Source organism: Mytilus trossulus, chromosome 1 (genome assembly GCF_036588685.1).
Source record: "Mytilus trossulus isolate FHL-02 chromosome 1, PNRI_Mtr1.1.1.hap1, whole genome shotgun sequence".
Lineage (NCBI taxonomy): Eukaryota > Metazoa > Mollusca > Bivalvia > Mytilida > Mytilidae > Mytilus > Mytilus trossulus.
Genome location: NC_086373.1, coordinates 22,977,934 through 22,999,562, shown reverse-complemented (window position 1 = coordinate 22,999,562; position 21,629 = coordinate 22,977,934). Strand labels below are relative to the sequence as shown.

The 21,629-nt window shown below is 32.1% G+C and overlaps 1 protein-coding gene across 2 annotated transcripts; it reads left to right on the top strand.

Moving 5' to 3' along the window:
* The first annotated feature begins 6,781 nt into the window (after window positions 1-6,781).
* LOC134719045 (uncharacterized) lies at window positions 6,782-18,347 on the top strand. 2 transcript variants are annotated; one of them, XM_063581989.1, is made up of 4 exons: window positions 6,782-6,895; window positions 10,936-12,050; window positions 13,349-13,455; window positions 15,991-18,347. In XM_063581989.1, the coding sequence occupies exons 2-4, from the start codon at window positions 11,162-11,164 to the stop codon at window positions 16,966-16,968; spliced, it is 1,974 nt and encodes a 657-aa protein (XP_063438059.1). In that variant the 5' UTR covers window positions 6,782-6,895; window positions 10,936-11,161; the 3' UTR covers window positions 16,969-18,347. The 2 variants fall into 2 exon arrangements, with proteins under 2 accessions (XP_063438059.1, XP_063438050.1); XM_063581980.1 differs by lacking the exon at window positions 6,782-6,895 and adding an exon at window positions 7,217-7,519.
* Window positions 18,348-21,629: the final 3,282 nt, after the last annotated feature.

The window sequence follows — 21,629 nt, the reverse complement described above, 5'->3', positions numbered from 1 at the left end:
GAGCAGAGCAAAAGGCCATTATAAAAAAAAACAATTTCAACTTTGAGACAGCACTGGATGGAAACGACATGAACTGCAGTTGCATTTTTGACCCCACACCAAGAATTTATATAATTCCTAAACTGGTCAAAAGAAGTCATGCGTCTAGCCTCATTAGGAAGGGAGTTCCATACTTGTGCTGCCTCAAATCTAAAGGATCTTTTACCATAACTTGAGGTCCTATAGGTCTAGGTACCTCAGCAGTATTCACATACCTGAAATTATATGAATTGTTTTTTTTATTACAACTAAATCTTGAATAAATAAAGTACATTTTAATTATTTTAAAGGTCTCGAAGGCAATTGAGCGCATAATACGAGTTTTTAATGATGGAAGGTTTGAAATATGCAGGAGTGTTTCGTATGAGTTCTGATTGTGTTCATAAATAAAGTGAAGCGCTCGTTCTTGTATTTTTTCTATTTTTTTGGTATTTTGTTCCCCACAGAAATGCCAAGTCAAAGGGCAGTAACTAAAGTTAGACACAATAAAAGAGTAATAAATGGCGAGTTTACTCAGTTTGTTAAGATGTTTCCCAATTCTTTTCAAAACATTTAATTGCCTTGCAGCTTTTTTTACAAATATTTGAAATATGTAAATTGAAATTTTTAAAATCAATTGTAACACCAAGTAGTTTTATAACCTCATCCTCACATGATATAGAAATACCATTCAAATCAAACATAATATTTTTATCATGTGGTTTTTTATTGCCAAGAGAGATAGCTTGAAATTTCTCTGGGTTGGCCTGCTATTATTGGAAGCAAAACCACTGTATTAAATAATTCCTGTCTTCCTCAAAAGCAGAAATTACATCTTGTAAGGAATTTCCAGACTTTGACAAAGTATTGTCATCAGCATAATTATATAAAGAACATTTATAAAACAAATCATTTATAAAAAACATTAAATAGGATGGGTCCAAGGATGGAACCTTGTAGCACCCCTTTAAATACGTCAAGCATGCCACTTAAATTTTGGTTTACTTTCACACACTGTTTCCTTTGGTTAAATAACTATATAACATATCAAAAAGTAAAATCACAAATAAACTGAACATAGAGGAAAACCAATTCGGAAAGTCCATAATCACATGGCAAAATCAAAAAACAAAACACATAAAAAACGAATGGACAATAACTGTCATATGCCTGACTTGGTACAGATTATGATTTGGAAAGACCATAAGCCTTTAGTTTCAGTAGCAGTAAGTCATGGGGAGACAATCAAATGCTTTTGACAAGTCCATAAGAATAGTTGCAAGGTATTTATTTTGATCTAAGGATAATTTCCAATCTTCAATCACTCTTAATAAACTTTAACTAACATCCAAAACCTTATCTAAAAGCTGACAAAAATGAACTGAAGATTTTATCAAAGTACTGTACTAATTAGAGACAAAAACCAATAAATTCCATTGATTTTGCACGCGTGACACTGTTTTCTACCATCTTGGAATTACTCAATATTGACTATTTCTACGGAAAGAATGAGTTCCATATGGTTTTAAGGCCCCTGTCCCACCCTTCAGAGAACATAATGAAACTGAACACAGTCAGTTATTCCATTTAGTGCCAAAATGAAATGATCTTCGTTTTACTTCATCTGCTTACCAAGTTTTAAACTGAGTTCTGAGATATATACCACTTCATGAAAAACTTAATTGAAATAAAATTAATAAAAAAAAAACTATATTTGATTTAAGGTTGTGGAAGAGAGTTTTGATTCAAACAGACTGATAATCCGCCTACGTGGGCCCCATTGTCAAATGATGTGACTGTCAATCCTAATTACAATGATTGAGAACTCACCCTTACAAATTTTGACGAAGTAGAATCCTGACTGCACAAAAAATAGGTCACCTTACGGCCTTCAACAATGAGCAAAGCCCATACCGCATAGTCAGTAATAAAACAAACGACAACCACTGAATTACAGGATCCTGACTTGGGACGGGCACATACATAAATAATGTGGCGGGGTTAAATATGTTAGCGGGATACCAACCCTTCCCTAACCTGGGACAGTGGTATAACAGTACAACATAAGAACGAACTAAAAAAATCAGTTGAAAAAAGCTTAACTCATCAGATAGACAAAAATACAAGTGGATAACATGTTAGCGGTTTCTCAACCCTCTCATTATCTGGGACAGTGTTATAACCAGACAACATAAGAAAGAATCACTTTGAGAAAAGAATTGTTTAATGAAAGTGAGAGAAAAAATCATATACTCACCAACAAAACAAAACCAAAATGTCACCTCCATGACGGTTACTATATAATTTTAGTCCGATATTAGCAACTCACGTCCCCACACTAATTTTCATAGGAATTCAAGTTCATGTCAATAATATGCCTATGTAAAAACGTCCATGTCTTTTATTTTTGAAAATATGAAAATATTAATTAATCAAATCATTTATATCTGTTCCAGACCATATGAGTATTTGGACCGTACGCGTACGGTCGGACCGTATGAGTTTACGCGTACCGTCCAGTACGAGCTGACCATACATGCTATTTGATCATATGGGTTAAAAATCCTAGTAAAACACGTCAGGTCATTTATTTTCATGTTCTCATAGGCAAAAACGTTCTGTGATACTTTATTTAAGTTTCAAAATGTAAATGTAAATGTTATTATTTAATATTGTTTTAGAGTTGTATATTAGTTTTCTATAAAATTTATGTCTAAATTTAAAGCAAAATATTGTCCTATGAAATATTGTACCGTTAGACAATATTTTATAACTATGTTACATGAAATACTGTCCTCGTCTATGGAAAAATGTCCAGAGAAGGACAAATTTTCATAGTGAAATTTTGTCTGTATATAGACAATATTTCACAGATGTATACTGTAGAACTTTGTCTTGTTAAAAGGAGGTTATATTTTGTGTGACTATTGAGACAATATTTCACAGATGAATACTATGAAATTTTGTTCTGTTAAAGGGAGGTCATATCTTAATTATATTTTGTGAGTATTGAGACAATATTTCATAGACAGGTTGTTATGGAATTTTGTATTCATGTTAGAGAGGGCCGAAAGGAATGTTTATATGTATATATTTACAAAAAAAGTGATTGTCAGTACATTACTTATACTTGTACAGTATAATGTAATACAATGAAACATACGACGGAGAGTTGTCTCATTGGCACTCATACCACATCTTCCTATATCTATCTATTTGACAATTGACGCAACGTTAGATATTGCTACCATCTAGTGTACAATGACGTTTTTTTTTATGATTCCCCTGTAATCTTAATGCTATTTGGTGTACCAACTTCAACTTTAAAAGTACTTTTTATTGGTATAGTTATCAAAGCCGAAAAATAATATTCATGAAATCAAATCTCTGTTTTTTGGCCGTAAAAGTTTTGTGAAGGCATGAAAGTTTAACTCGGACATTTCCGCAAGACATTGCAAATCTATTGTTTGGAAGTGAATATGTAGTCCAGTTTATATTTCAATTCGAATTTTGGGAGCTTACACTTAGTACAAAATGATCGTGCTTGCAATCAAATGAATTATCTGTCAAAATTTTATTTTTTGAACTGAAATGTTTCAAGTTTCCAAATTAAATTTCTGATGGGAAATTTCCGTACATCATATTCTTTTGGAAATATGTTTGCACATTTAAAATGGAGACAGTCATGTTAACCAATAATATATCACGTCATATAGAATGTTCATTCAAAATTTCGAAGAGTTACGTGAACATTTCGCGAATTGTTCGAGTTTTATGTTTCGAGTTTGTTACATGGGACAATGCTTTTAAGCAAACGTTTTTCGGGTAATCTGTGTCTTCCTAAGCATATGAATATTATATTGTATTCTTTCTCTATCATAATGTGAAAATATACCAATCAATCTTTATTTTCGTGTATAATTTGAAATATTTATTTCAACCTCTATAAAAAAAACTTCCCGTCAACTTGTACGATTCGCTCGTGTATGTAACAATGTTTTAGATTTTAACGAGAGAAATTTATGTATTACTGAAAAATTATTACACCAGGGTTTTCGATATCACAAACTAGTCAAAACATTTACTAAATTTTATCATCGGTATAAAGACATCATTCGTAAATATAGCTCAACATGCAGACTTTTTATACGTTCAGGTATTTCACATCCAATTTTTTATGGAAATATTCTTTATAAAGCACAAAGGTGTCAGTATTCACCTCATAAACTTACAAAACCTTTGAATAGACTTATTAAGAAGGGATATAATTACGATACTGTTGTCAAGTCATTAAAGATTGCATATTTTGGCGTTAATATTGAGTCACTGATAAGGTCTTTGCGTCGGAACTAAACACATTTATTCTAAAAACAGTTGTTGGCATGACACGGGTTATGTTCTTCTCATATATGTTATGATGGTATGATACTAAACCCCTTACGGGAAGGATTGTGCCTGATGTTCATATGATGAAATCATAATCTTTCAGTCAGTTTAATTGAAGTCTGGAGCTGGCATGTCAGTTAACTGCTAGTAGTCTGTTGTTATTTATGTATTATTGTCATTTTGTTTATTTTCTTTGGTTACATCTTCTGACATCAGACTCGGACTTCTCTTGAACTGAATTTTAATGTGCGTATTGTTATGCTTTTACTTTTCTACACTGGTTAGAGGTATAGGGGGGGGGGGGTTGAGATCTCACAAACATGTTTAACCCCGCCGCATTTTTGCGCCTGTCCCAAGTCAGGAGCCTCTGGCCTTTGTTAGTCTTGTATTATTTAAATTTTAGTTTCTTGTGTACAATTTGGAAATTAGTATGGCGTTCATTATCACTGAACTAGTATATATTTGTTTAGGGGCCAGCTGAAGGACGCCTCCGGGTGCGGGAATTTCTCGCTACATTGAAGACCTGTTGGTGACCTTCTGCTGTTGTGTTTTTTTTATTTTGGTCGGGTTGTTGTCTCTTTGACACATTCCCCATTTCCATTCTCAATTTTAAATATTTACTTAACGCTATTTTTCGTGGTAGTAGCAGTATCTAACGCTACAACTGTCAATTCTTTATTCTATAATAAGCCATTTGTAAAGTAGCTATGCAAATTTGAAACTCACTATTACTATTATAATATAAATTCCTTACTATACAAAACCTTTTTAGTTAAAAATCTAAAAATGTGCATGATGCATACTTGTGTACTATTTCTAATTGTGTAAAAAAAATGATTAAAAAGATTTCCAAAGCCAGTATCATACCTGCCAACTGTCACTATTTGCGGGGGATTTCCCCCATGGAGGCTCCCAAATTGAAATTTTGAAAGAGCAATTTTGTCCATAATTTTAAACAAAACAATTAATTTTACAATGGCTGTAGGCTTGTAATCATATGAAGAATCCAAAAAACAACATTAAAATGTATTTGGAGACCCCCTTGAAGGTTATGACGCAACGTCAGATATTGCTACCATTTAGTGTAACATAAAAATGACGTTAAATTGGAAACGCGCTTTATCTAGTTCTTCCTGCTTTCCTTTTTGGGTAAATGCAAATTATAACACACAGGTATAAATGCCGTGAGAATCCAATCCCATATGATTTTATAATTAACATAGGATATTCAATTTTACTGTTAGTATTATGTGTTTTTGGAGGAATATTGCTGCATTATATATTCAACCCGAGTATGATTTTATACCAGCAATGACATGCATACAATAGCTTATACTTATGATACTGAAGTTTTCTTACTTTTTGACAGTCTTAAAGATATGTATTTTTGTAATGTGTGCATCATTTCGTTTTGTTGAAAACAGGACATTTATATAATTTAGTGGAGGAAGGAACACGCAGTGCATACCGTCCCTAGCATATAACGCTTGTAGCGACGTCAAATTATGATAACGGACAAACTTGCAAGACATTTTCATTAATCCGTATTTTTTATAGATAACCCTGTAATATAAATGTTATTTGGTGTACCAATTTCAACTTTAAAAGTACTTTTTATTGGTATAGTTATCAAGGCCGAAAAATAATCTTTACGAAATCAAATCTCCGGGTTTTTTTCCGTAAAAGTTTTGTGAAGGCATGAAAGTTGAACTCGGACATCTACGCAAGACATTGCAAATCTATTGTTTTGGATTTATTTTTCAATTCGAATTTCGGGAGCAAACACTTAGTACAAAACGATCGTGCATACAATTCAATGAATTGTCTTGTCAAAATGTTATTTTTGAACTGGAATGTTTTAAGTTTCCAAATTAAATTGCCGATGGGACATTTCCGTACATCATATTCTTTTGAAAATATGTATGCAAATTTTAAATGGAGACAGCCATGTAAACCAATACTGAAATATATCACGTCATAGAATGTTCATGCAAAAGTTGCGTGCACATTTCGCGTTTCGAGTTTGTTACATGGGACAACGCGAAGTAAACGTTTTTTCGGATAATTTGTGTCTTCCTAAGCCTATGAATATTATATATATATTTTTTCTATCGTAATGCGAAAATTTAAAAATCAATCTTTATTTTCATGTATAATTTGAAATATTTACTTCAGCATTCCATAAAAGATTTCCCTTCAAATATTTACTTAACGCTATTTTTCGCAGTTGTAGCAATATCTAACGTTGCGTCTTTCTAGAACTAGGTCAGCCATTTTGCACGCAAAACCCCCATGGGCATTTTGAAAAGTTGGCAGGTATGTAGTATTGATCAGTATTTACAGTGAAGTATTGTCATGAACAGAATTTCACAGTGAAATATTGTCCAGAAGGAGGTGACAAAATTTCATTGACAACTGAGGACACTATTCCATACTAAAATATTGTCAAGGACACTATTTTATATGAAATTATAACGGTTGTCGTATCCAGGTAAAATTACACAGTACAGTCATATAAATAAATGAATTAGTAACAACAGTTACTTGTGCATCATTTCACAGTTTGGAAGTGTTTTAAATTAAAGTGAAATATATATATATATATATATATATATATGTTAAATGCATTTCAATTTGATAAAATTCATTATTCTGCAGTAGTCATATACGCATGTGCAAACACATTTTATTGAATTTAGAGCATGGGTTTATTCACAAAGCGAAAGAAGCATTTCATATTAGAATGTATAACTACTTATCGTATATTTATCGACATCTACGTGTAGTTTCGTTTCGCTCAAAATTCTAGGAATTTAAGATTGTAATACGCTTGCGCATGGGAAGTGACGCCATATTTTCAGCAAAAATGGAACGGAGGGAACTTTCAATGTTTATATTGAGTTTTATAGCTTAGGATGGCTATAAAGCATTTTGAACTGACAACAAAAAAGAAATGCAGCTCCACTGACATATTGAATTGATTGATTCAAAATATATACGCCAACATGCTGTGGATTTTGCAATCGGCATTATCCCAATGCTTTAAATTTCTCCTGGATTGCATTTTTTTCATAATAGTTGATTTGTTTGTGAAATGGTTTCTAGGTGATTCAAGGTACATCTATAGAATTTTGGATTTTTATACAAATTTAACTTTTCCCGACAGTGTTGATTTTAAAGGTCCAAGGGTTGTGTAAATCTGCAATATAAGTCTATTTGTTCCAATACACCTACCATGCCTACTGTAATCGCTATTTTATTTATTCCATTCCGGATAAGTTCTAAAATTACACAACTTTTTCATCCAGTTAAAGCTATCTGGGACCCTGTTTAAGCAATTCACCATGCATGATACTTTTTAATGAGTCCTGTTTAAACTACCGTAAATACTTCAACCAAATATTTCTTTACTTCAATTTTAATTTCGAAAAAAGGGAATCATACTATCGTCTCGTATTGTGTTTTCGACCATCTGACGTTTTCGACCTAATTCTACTTTCGCTTCCCGTATGATGCGCATGCCCGCATGACGTCATATTCAGCTGCTATACTAAGTAACAATAGCAAATGATACCACGTGTGGTGAAGATTTTTCAAATAAAGTTATTATATTAAGTATTTACGTTTTTTTATTTGATATCACATTTTTGTACCCTTTTAACTAATACTAGTTTTACCTTCCAAAAGAATCGGTCTAAAATAAACGAAATTTCTAAACTTATGGCAGAGGTCTTTTTGCATGCAAAGTTAACCTCAAGGTCATTAAGTCACATGACTGTCAGGTGGTTAGTTGTAATACTTAAAGTTAATTTGAATACGGAAATACGCATGCTCCTTACAGCTTTTTACAGAAAAATAAAATTTCAGTTAAATTTTATTTACAGAAAAAAACCAGTGTCTGACAGTGGAAATTACAGACAATACTCACCATCCTCACTTCACAATGGATTAACCAAAGTAATTAACAAAAACATGAATGTATACAAGACAATACAAGGCTTCAAAAGTGCCTCATTCTGAAATGTGTACAACTTTTCCAAAAAAGACATCAAAATAATATTTTATATCTTATAGTTGTATATTTAACCATTTAATTCTTTAAGTCATAAGTTTGATTGCCTCTAACACTTTGATATAAACTTTGGTATCAAATTTATAACCAATTCCGGATTTGTACGACATGTCGTTTCCGACTTTTGACCCGTTTTTTAGATAGGTCGAAAACACAAGACGCTTGTTTTTGTCAACAAAGGTGCCATCGATCTAATGAACTCAAATAAAAAAATAAATTAACGATCGAAATATATGTCCAATACAATTACTTTATGCACAAGTATACTAGCGACTCTCAAAATATTTGGTATGTCTATGTTCAAATATATAACAGGGAAATTCAGAAAAATATGTTAGTAGGTCGAAAATACAATACACAAGGATATATCAAAGTTTCTTGATGATCACTTTCTGAAGCTTTTTCTCCCTCAGCTCACTACCGATGACCTCCATTTTTCGGCCGGTGACCTAAACAGGAAGTTATATAAATGACTGTTTTTCCCGGAATGGACCAAATAGCGATAAGGTGTATAGCAATGCCGGTAATCAGCTGTTAAATTATGGCTAATTTCCACTGATGAGTAAATTATGGGTCGAGCAAGTTATAGTACTGCAGTGGTTAATTTCCCCTTGGCCTTATATGGGGTCGTTAATTATGCGCTTTGATGTCTGTGTCATACTTCAAATGGTCATTTCAGCTACAGTTAGCCCATGTAGCCTCAAACTACTTTCCCAATTCATCAAAACATTCTTGTTTGTCAGAGGTCTCTAATTGTTACATGGACCATTTAAATACCGTTATTAAAAAATAATAAAGTGATTATTAAAAACCAGTCAATTTTTTTATCTTCTTAATGTCATTTTATCTTTATGCACCAAAATTTACCAAAATTTTTTACTGTTGTTCTTCATGTTGGTATTCCCTTTACGGCCCTCTCATATATACTATAGTTAATACAAGATTTTCCAACTGGTGCTTTTTATGGAAAAAATTAGATGTGACTATTAAAAAAAAACTGTTACAGTATTTACAATAGGGGTCTTCACAGTTTGTTCAGCCATATAGGGGGCAGTTTTCATACTGGGGGTAAATATCGTGTGAAAAACATGAGAACACATCATTAAAACAGAGCAGTTGCTTGGAAAAATACAAAGGATTTCCCATACTTTCATACTACATTTTGTATTTCCATCTTTTTCAAAAAATCTGCCCCCTATCCAATATGGCAGGAGGCCTACAGAATTTCCATCTCTTTTATCAACATGTTTGAATTAAAAAAAAATTAATACAGACTTCGTCCAAATTCACAGGTAATGCCTGTCTCATATAAGTCCACAATAAATCTCGCTGGGCGATGGATCATATAATTATGACACATGTACCAGTACACTACAAAGTCAAAATATAATATATAAAGCGTCGTAAAGGGTACAACACCACCATACATGTAAAATAACAATAAAAATGAACAAATGTTAGATATTTCTAATAACAGATATCCTTTGTCAGTATGTTCATGATGTAAAATGAATCATGTCAATCTATTCTAATTATAAAAGAATCAGAATCTTGAAATTTATTAAAAAAAACCACAGTATACGGTAAGCGAACATCAGAGATGCTGGTGCAATTTTTAAATTTCCAAACACGACACAAAGACTGCAAATATATGCCAATATAAAAACAGTAATTTGATATGTGAAATTTGTAAACTGGCACATCTCTTAAATTCCAAAGGTTACAACAGTATAATTCTTATAGGATTTGCGTATTAGGGAATACATTGATAATTTTGGTCGAGACAACTTCCGGAAGTTGAACTTGACGTTGGTTATTTTTGAATAGACGATGTTGACCGGACTTCTTTTCGTAACCAATGTAAACACGATGACAGTAATAATAACACCGACGTTCCAAACTTATATTCACTGCACGTTATTCGTTAAATAAAATAATACACAAAAACATTATTTGAATGATAATACTAAAAGTCTTTCATTTGTTTGTGAGTGAATTGGTTGAGTATATACATTATTAATGTCCTTTGAAAAGGCGTTAAATCCTATATTATCAAATGTTACAACAGCTGCATGGAAAAACAGTCCCAAAAAACGCCATAACCAATATAAGTTGTCTTTTTCATTAACAAAATGTTCATATTGTTAATTATGTTCTCTGTTGTTTTGTATACCTATACATAAAGTCATTATTATAAATTTCATGTTTCTTACACATGATAATGTTGTAATTTAAATGTGCTATAGCATATATAATTGTGCATATTGCAATAAAAATATTTATCTTATTTTAAAATATCTGATTTTCACAATATATATCCTTTGACACGAAATTAGTTTCCCCTTTTATTATTTGAAGGGGCAATATATGCATGTAACTTTGTAGACATTCAAACCAATAACAACAAATGTAGTTTTGCACTTTTGTATATGACTTTGCAATGTTGATTTGTTTTCCAGATCACCAGAGGAGAAGAAGAAAATTTGGCTTTTTGAGTCTGCTGCATTGCTTATATCCTGTGTACTCATCCAGCTATGTGATCATACGCCTTATTTTCTCATTGGTCTTACCATAGTGACATTTGTTTACACCCAATTACCATGGTTACGATTTAATCCAGATTTACGTCACTGGTGGGGTGTTGCTCAGACAAGATGGGAAGAATATCAGCAGCATTCAGACAGCATGGCTCGACTTCAGAAACAACTAAGTAACGAACCACCAATGAGAGGCATGATGAATGCAAGACCAAATATTCGTCATGAAGAAATGAGAAATAATAGATTTGGGCCATTTCAACAAAAGAATGTAAACTTTTCATTTCCTCAAGGCCAAACTCAAAGCAACTTTGAAGGAATGTCAAATCAAAATACTAATAAGAAAGAAAGTTCCACAACTGGCAAAAGCATGCTGTCTTCACTTTCTAGAATAAAATTATCAAATGTTTTTAAGAGGCCACAAAATAATGTTACACCCTTGAAACCTGAGTTTAGTTTCATGCCTGCTAGTACTTCCAAAGTACAGAATAATAACATAAATACTCCAATAGTTACTAATGAAAAAAATTCACCTCCAAAATCAACATGGTTTGGAAGTCAATTGACAAGGCAACCAATTCGCAAAATAGATCGTCCATATACACCAAACTATTCTCCAGACTATAGCAGCTCATTGAGAAACAAGTTCATGTCAACCTTTGGGTTTTCTGGACATCACAGTGGTCCACCTGGTTTACGGAATGAAGGACAGAATTTGTGTTTTATGAATAGTATTTTACAATGTATAGCTAGAACACCTAATCTGTGTAAACATTTAAGTTTAGAGACAGCTAAAGAAGCAGAATGCAGCGTAGCTGAATCTGTTTTACTCAATACTCTAGTAGAAATTTTAAACAGTTGTATGGTAGATATCTCTACTTCAAACTTAGATCCCATGGCATTTAGACAGGCAGCATCAACACTCAACAGTAGCTTAGTGGCAGCACCTTCACAGCGGCAGGTACAGCAGGACGCAGCAGAATTTTTCATGTGGCTTATGGATACTGTGCATACATTACTGAATAAAAACAGGAGAGGTACAAACATTTTTATTGTTTGAAATTTTAAGCATTAGTAACATGTACAAGTATGTATTAAGGTATACATGTTGCAACTTACATATTTGTAGTAGGGATATCATCACATGTATATGTCATGTAAGTTATATTTGATTTGAGGTAAATAACATGACAGCAACCAAAAAATGTAAATAAAATTGGAGACATTCAACATGTTAAAGGTCCTCATATGACTGATTTCAATACATGTATGTAGATAGGGCCAAAACTACATTTTTTGTACACGAGAAATAACTCTAAAAAAAAGAAAATATACAATTTGTGTATATGTGATTATAATTCACAAGAAATTACCATAGACCTGACATCCCCAAAATATTCTATAATACATGACCACAAAAAAAATCAGAAATTCTTACAATTTGAGGAAGATACAATGTATTGGTTGATAGTTGCAGACATATAATGTGCCAGAAGGATTTCGTAGTTTTGAAACATACATACAATTACCAAAATCATCCATTTTGATCAGTTGAAAATAAATAAACAAAATCCACATTGAAAAAACATTTTTTAAATGAAAAGAAAGCTGCTCAAAATACATTTATCTACATGTATGTAGTATGCCTTCCTACATTTTAAAACTTGCCAGTGTACTTCTTAACCAATTTTGTATACATAGCATACATGTAGTCTTCAGTTTTATTACATAACGGTAGTAAAAGATAATCAATTATGTATCTACATAGTGGATATATACAATGTAGTTAAAATGAAAATGTACAATTACTGTACCTGTTATACATTTGAACATGCAAATCCTATTGTACAGATTATTGGCTATAGTTGAGTAAGTAAGAAAAAATGTATTTCAATGTCATTGTAGAAAAGAGCTATGTAGAATTAACAGATATTCTCAAATTTGGCACACACAGTATTTAAAATATTTAAAATTCAGTCGCATATTATTATTTGCACAGTCATGACAGTGTAAGAACATAGAAAATTTATGATATATATTACATGGTCCTGTCAGCTATTTTGTAAAATTGCAATTTCACAATGAGCAACAAGATGTTGACATTAGCTGAGTTGTAATACAATTCTGTATGCCATTATTTCAGCTTTTTCTTATAAAATATTTTCTACCATGGGGGTACAGATAAATGTATATTTCTATTTGTTTTTTACCTATATATCTATCTTGATTCAAAGATGCCTGACATGAAAGTCAGACAAATACATTAGATAGATTTAAATTGTGAACTACACATGTATTTGGAGATAACATATGATTAATTGATTTATATTCACAGGTGGCCAAGTAGCTGTTGAAAATCCTCGTCTGAATATGTTGAAATTTATATACGGACATCTTAATCCTGCCAAAATTCAAGATCTCAAAAATGCTTGCCAGGTAGAGGTAAGAGATTAATCATGATGGCACACCATTATTTTGCTGACGAGACATTTTTTATTCAATTAAAAAATTCTTTAAAAAACATATAAAGGTAAACATATAACTGTAAACAAACTGTCAAATCAAGCTTGTACTGAGGCAGACAAATGACATCCAAATTACAATATAAAAATAAGGATATGCAGTATGATTGCCGCCAATGGAACAACTATCCACTAAAGTTCAAATGAAGTTGATGGAAGCAATTATAGGCAACCCTACAGTCTTCAACAATTTGAAAAACCCATACAATATAGTTGACTATAAAAGTCAACATGAAAAATATGAAACAATTCATTTGAGAAAACCTAACAGCTTAATTTATAACACAACCATTTACGAAAAAACAAGTATGACAGAGGTCAACCAATGATATCCACTGAACCACAGGCTCCTGGCTTGGGACAGGCACATAGATTTACAATGTAATGAAGAAAGTGGCAGATTAAACATTTTTGTGAGCACTCAGTGATAATAATACTTTATTTCAAAAGCAAGTGTTTGACAAAGTGAGCAATGAATTTTTGCATTAGACGGACTTCAATTTACGTAAGTTTGACAACAAATAATTAATTTGACCTTTAAATGCATTTCTTCTTTTAAACCCTGATAAGTTTACATGTTTAAATGTATTTTCCCTCACACTTCTTGGCTTTACTTAGCATTTCAAAGAGTGTATTTTATTAACTTTAAAAATTCCTGCGTTACAGCACTCAGAATAAGTACGCTTTCTACCTCCACCTTAGAGAGAATGGAGCATGACGGGATTGCAACCCCATGTAAGCGATTCTGACTAGACCTTCTAAGTGTTGATACATGTACATGCATACTTGGAGGGGGTATATGCCCGCTAGAACCAAATGAAACGATGCCCTTTAAAAAAATGAGCAGCAGGGGTTCCCCTGCACACGGCACTTTTAGCATTACCCCCATCCCTTTTCCCCAAGACCAAAAAAGAGGGGAGAAAGAAAGAAAAGGAAGGACATTTGGGTAGACTCATTTATAGAGACATGAGCCTTATATCCTTCCATGACTTTTAAGATAGAATAAAAATATTTCAAACATGTCTTACTTACATTTGATTACAATATTGCCAACAAAACATACGGTTTATTGCTTTCTGTCTAGTTAACCGAAACTGGCAAAAGTGAACCCCCCCCCCCCTTTTTTTTAGCTTTTTCTTTTCTCTGCCTGAGTTTGACAGTTTTGCAAAAGTAATATGAGTGTGCAGTAAATATAGCTGTAAATGCCTGTACATATTTACCAAGGCAGCTGGTTAAAAAAATTCTTAGCAAAAATCCCAGCATTTCAGTTTGGTCCTGTCATTATCAAAGTTGGTCATGTCACTTTTTCTTAAGTTTCTTACAATTTTTTTTAATATTTTTTCTTAAATCTATTTGTCAAATGATGAAATCTTATTATATTACAATTTTGAGATCAATCCTTTGAGAAATGAAAAAGTAATTAGCATTTTTCATTTGGTCCTGTCATTAGGTCCTGTCATTCGGTCCAGTCATTAGTGTACACCACTGGTTCCAATTAAAAATGGGAAACCAGTACATCTTGTTTCTCCAACTTTTACATAGCACCACATACCATTCGGATTGTTTCGTAAGTTAAAGGGAGGAAACTCTGGTTAAAATGAGCGGTAAAACTATAGGGAATACGTGAAATCGGCCTGTTTGTCATATGTGGTTGTAAACAAGCGAAAACACTGTTTAAAAAACGACCATGGGACATGATTTAACGGTCAGGAAAAGGACAAGCATAAAAATGTTGTTTATGCCCAATGCCATATCCCACAGAAGCGAATTTCAACAGCTGTCAACATAGCATAGAAGTGATTACTATCATTTTGAGACCATGTATAGAAGTTTTTTAGCGTGAATTCCGGGGGGTTGAGGTATCTTTAAATGGAATAGCCCTGACTAAATCAGTTAAAATCGTTCACATAAACTGATTGAATCAAATGAAATAGACACTAAAGTGTTGAAAAAAAGGGTCAAAATCTTTCGTCAGATCAAACTGAAATTTGAGGCCAAAATCGGTCCTTACCGGACCTACTCCTTTACATATTTATATTGTGCCTACTAAATTAAGAGATCAACATTAATTGATTATGTACAAAACTTATGCTATCCAAACTTTAAAAGAGAAAAGAAAACACCAAGAACAAAAAAATACAAAAAGTTGTAGAACAACTCAGAATAGTTAAAAAGAAAAACTTGAAAATACTACAAAATCTTATTATAATCGCAAATTTCCTATAGGAGAATTGAATACAAAGCAAAATACTTGAATTTAAAGAAAATTAAAATTAGAAACACTTTCCATTTCCAAAATCTGCATCATTTTCACTTATGAACTACAAAAATGTATATGATAATGACAGATGTAATCAATGGTAATGTAAGAAATGTGACACCTAGTTTATAAACAATAAGATAATATCAACTAACTAAACAATGCTGTACATGTATGTTATCCTATATTTTACAGATCAATGCAGCCAACGGTTTCCAGAATGAAACCTATGCAGAGCCTATCCAAAGATTATCTGACTTAGAGTGGTTGTCCTATAAACAGGAGAATGATTCAGTGATAGATAACCTGTTCACAGGACAACTAGTGACAGCATTTCATAATCTGAGAGACAATAAAATCTCTGTCAATCTTCAGACATACAATGTATTACCTGTAACAATAGCCGAGCCTAGAGATGTTTCAGGTCTAGTTGTTCTCCTAGATTGTTTTTCAAACTTTTGTAACATTGAGCATTTGAGTGGTCAAGAGGAGATAGATAATTCACCATATAAACCAGTGGAATCTCCGATATCTCAACAAACTAATCAAAATTTACATCGGACACCTTCAAACCTCAGGGAAAGAAAATTTACAAGTGTAGATTCGGCTATATCAGTCGGATCTCCGTATTCTGTCATGTCACCCATCCCTGGAATGGTAAATTTAAATGACAGTGGTTACCAAGACAATGTGTTCAGAACATCAACTCCTATAGGTAATAATGTGAATCCATCGCGTGTCTTGTCCAGAACTTGTAGCCTACAACGAAGGTGTTTGTTGAGACAGTTACCAGAATGTCTAGTCATACAGCTAATGAGATTCTCGTACAACCAGTTGACTGGACAGTCTAGGAAACTTTTGTCTCCAGTCAAAATTCCTCTGAAGACCTTAGATTTGACATCCATTATGTTTGATACTGTCACACATCAAGAAAACTTATCAGAGGAAGAGAATTGTTATAAATATGACTTGTATGGTGTTTGTGTTCACTATGGAGGTGAGAGTACAAACTATGGGCATTATGTTAGTTATGCTCTACAGCCAGACAGTAGTAAGTGGTATAAATTTGACGATGAAATGGTTACAGAGGTCAACATGGACTATGAATTAACAACCCAAGAAGTGATGAGGAATGCATATCTGTTGTTTTATAAGAAATGTAAAAGTAATTGAAATCTCATTGCTCATTGTTTTATAGTTGTTACATTGTTATATAAATTTTGTTATAAATTCATGTCAGATCTAGTTTTTTTACTTAATTGGCTTGCTCTATATTTATCTGTTTATAAAGCTGTTACGTGTTGAGGCAATTGTTATAACATCTTATTCTATTATCAGGGATAACAAATTTCATATTAGAATTTCTGTGAACAGTGAATCTTCAACAATTACTGGTAAAATTGATTGTTAACCCTTTCCTCCATAATGATGCCTTTTGACGCCACCCCCTTTACTCCATAATGACGCCTTTTGACGCCTGTGTAGTACCTCAGTTGAAACACTTCGACTACAAAGTGTCTGCAGTTGACTTAATAAAGTTTGTATCCAATATGAAAAGGAGTATCATAGGAATATCTGACTTAAATTTATTTCATGAAATAGTTAACGTTGTTTTTCACAATGCTTTAGTACTTCAAATCATAAGTTCAGCATTTTATAAAAAAAATCCTATGCGAATCAAGTATGCAAAAAAAAAAATTCAATGGAGGAAAGGGTTAAGCCAGGAATACTTCTGTTGGTATGGATTTTTTTGGGGTTAAAATGAGCCATTAATCTATCAAAGAACAACATTCATCAAGAAATATACATGTTTTTAAAAAAAAGTATTTTAAAATTTTAATATATATGATAATGAACTGACACATTTTAGAACATTCGCATAATTCAGTTAAATTTAGATATAAAGAAGAAAAAAATGGATTTAGATATAAAATCATTCAATTTTAATGCTAAGTATTTTAAAAACTTGTTTAAATGAAAAAATATGATTTAAAGCTTAGTATATATACAGAAAAAAAAATCATTTTAATTTTTTATATTGAATACACTATTAAATAGTTAACTCCTTAAAAAATGATCTCAATGTGAATATTGTCTTTCTGAGATATAAACATGAGGTACACTAAAGTTATTATTTGGCAAAATATTTAGAATTTTACTAATTCAGAATTTGAAATTAAACTTCAGGTCTTTCATTTGAAGTTTGAAAATGACTCATTAAAATAAAGATTAAAATGCGGGTGTAAAATATCAAGCCAAAGCAAGAACCAAGTTTTATCTAGCTTGCACTCTCAATTTTTGTTGGTCTTAAAACCATATACATGTATATGCAAACTTGCGAAAATTTATTTAATTTGAAAATGCTCAGAAGATCTCATAATTACTGGTATTTTGATTATGTTTTATCAGAAACACTGTTGTATCATGCAAATAATAAAATGACAGATAAACATGTGCAAGAATGTATTAAATATAAAAAAATAATTAAAAATAAAAAATACAATAATTTTTCTACTTGCCCAAGGCAATTTTGTAATTTTCTAACCAAAACTTAGCTACAGTTAATATATCTATATTCATGATAAATACACAAATGTACACAATTTCTTTATTTCCCTTTTTTCCTTCTAATTTTAATGAAAAGGAGTTAAAATGTGTTCTTATAGAACATGTTTACATACCTTTTGGATTAAACTTTTAAGCAATTAGGAATCACAAGCAGGTGCTTTTTGAGCTTGTGAATCACTGCAAATTTTATTTTTAGATGCTTTTTAATACCGGTATTTGCATTATTTATCCATTTGAACTAACTCATGAAACTTCAAATACTGATATTTTTTCATAATTCAACTCAGAATGTCATAATTTTTACTTGTTTGTCACTGATATGCTATAAATTCATTGCTCTAGTCCCTTTTCCAGAAAGTTTCATAGTGAATGAACGTCATATTGAGACGAAATATAGATGAAAGAAGTTGAACTCTATTTTGGTAATCTGAAGTAAAATGAATATGGTACCACACACATATATTTATTTTTGATTTATCAGACAGACAATGACAGATTATTGTTTAGATGTTTTATTTCTGTTTCTTATGATTAATATGGGAAGAATACATTATTATTGTATGAAAATGTACATTTTTTTTCAGATTGCATAAATTGAGAATACAAAAAAGCAATGTAGTCTGGTTATGAGATTAAAGGAATATTTTATGCATGTTATAAAAGTAGGGAGTGTCAACTCATAATTTTCCCAGTTTAACTTGAGGCGGATTCGTATAAGGTTCAAGTTTTGCATAGGTGTAATGGGAGGCACTCATATATCAATTGCAATTTAATAATTTGTGAGTTGTTGCATTTTCTCTGCAATTTTGTAAGAATTTTAAATCAAATGAAAATTTTATATTATGGGTGATTGGGGTATAAACAAGTGTCTCCAACCATTTTTAGGGCTTAAATCTGGAACAGCTCTTACTCACTTTTTTCTTTTCTTCAATTTCTAAAAGTACAGACATAAGATTTAAAAAATCTAACTTTTGTTGTATAAAAAGGAGGATAAATGGTCAGAAATTTGTAATACAATGTACTACTACCCATTCAATAGAGGAGGGGGTGTCATTTTTTTATTTTATTTAGCATGACTATGTGTCCTCAACTGAATTATGAAGTCATATATGTAAAATATTATTATGATTTAAAAGCATAGAATAAAATTCTGTTCACGATTACTTCATATGTGAATATTTACATGTTGTTTATACTTTTGTATGTAGACAAAATATTATTTGTATGACAAATACACAAAAAGGAAAAGAAAAATATTAAAATATGTAAGAATGAAATGCTTATATTAAATTATTTTACTTTAAAATGTTGTTTTTATACTAAGTATAAGATTGAAAAAGCAGACCAGAATTTCCACAAACCACTCATGTATAAAAGGCCCTTATATGACAAAATGACCTCACTTTCATGGTTCATTGGTCAATGCTATTTTGTTTTCAAATACTATAAGCAGTAGGTGAACCTAATTTTGTGTATTGAATGACTGTAAGGTGTGCATGTCTGTATGACAAGTATGATTTGTCATCAATTTAATGGTTCATTCTTTAATGTGAAGTTTTTGTGCTTTTGTCTGTTTTTCCATTACCATACATTACAAGCAATAAATAGGTCAACAGTATATTTGGTGTATGGAATAATTTTAAGGTGTACAAGTTACTCTAACTTAATTTATCTGATCTTGATCTCATGGTCATGGATATAAAAAATGTTAAGTTTATGTGATACCTGCAGTAAAACCTTTATCTGTAAGACTTTCAACATAAATTCAATGGTCAGTAAAGCAGGTGAGACATTTCTTAGAGTGCACTCTTGTTTATTTTTATACCCCCGCTTTAAAAAAGGGGGGGGTATACTGTTTTATCTCTGTCAGTCCTTCAGTCAGTCCGTCCCATGAAACTTTCGTCACATTTTTCTCAGGAACTACACATCCAACCTTTCTGTAATTTGGTATCAACATTTATATATGTCAGCCCTACCGTATGATGTGTTTTCAGATTCATCACTTGACAACTTCCTGTTTACCGAACACTTGTATGATTTTACACATGATAGCCAAGTTGAAAATTTTCGTCACATTTTTCTCAGGAACTACAATACAAGGATGTCTGAAATCTGGTTTCAGGATTTATATAAGTCAGCTATACCGTGTGATGCGTTTTCAGATTCATCACTCGACAACTTCCTGTTTACCGAACACTTGTATGATTTTACACATGATAGCCAAGTTGTAAATTTTTGTCACATTTTTCTCAGGAACTACAATACAAGGATTTCTGAAATTTGGTTTCAGGATTTATATAAGTCAGCTATACCGTGTGATGCGTTTTCAGATTCATCACTCGACAACTTCCTGTTTACCGAACACTTGTATGATTTTACACATGATAGCCAAGTTGAAAATTTTTGTCACATTTTTCTCAGGAACTACAATACAAGGATTTCTGAAATTTGGTTTCAGGATTTATATAAGTCAGCTTTACCGTGTGATGCGTTTTCAGATTCATCACTCAACAACTTCCTGTTAACCGAACACTTGCATATTTTTACACTATTAATATTATCCACTTGCAGTGGGGGTATCATCAGTGAGCAGTAGCTCGCAGTTTCACTTGTTTTTTTTATATTTTTGGCAACAGCTAATGAAGACTGAGAGAAACTTAACAGAAAAGAGATTTTTAACATGATATTTAATGTTGGAGAGTCTCCATATTAGTTGAAGATGTACATCGACCTCAGTAAGCAACACAGGCTCTTCAGAGCATCAATTTAGTCTCAATCTTAACCTTGCCCATTACTGTTTTCTAGGTGGCAAAGTTTCAATTTCAGATTCTTGATTCAGTTCATTTTAGCACGACACTTGATAAATAATTGACCCTGATATTATTGACATACTTTTAGAATATTTTAATCAGATTATTAGAATGCCTGTAGAAGGCTACATTCAATGTCTGTGATATAACTGGAATATAACAGTACTTAGGAATATTAATTATTAATTATTTACACCCACTTTAGGAGAAGAACTGTATTGCTTCTTCTTCTTATCGTTCGCCTTTACACTTGAATACCAGTCTCCTCAACAAATCTGGTGGTCTTCTGTAGGGAATCCACTGGTCCGTATAGCTTCTCTCAAGTGATGTTACTGAGTGCCATATCTTATCTCCCAATGCCTGATGGAAATTGCATGACTGTAGTAGGTGTGCTGTATCCTGCTCTGCTTCTCCACAAGGACACATAGGAGATGGAACAACTTTCATGACTTTGTG

Coding starts and splice junctions, on each gene's coding strand:
- LOC134719045 (XM_063581980.1), top strand. CDS start 7,410: ATGCTGTGGATTTTGCAATCGGCATTATCCCAATGCTTTAAATTTCTC. Junction 7,520..10,935: donor TGGTTTCTAGGTGATTCAAG/GTACATCTATAG, acceptor TTTGTTTTCCAG/ATCACCAGAGGAGAAGAAGA. Junction 12,051..13,348: donor ACTGAATAAAAACAGGAGAG/GTACAAACATTT, acceptor TTATATTCACAG/GTGGCCAAGTAGCTGTTGAA.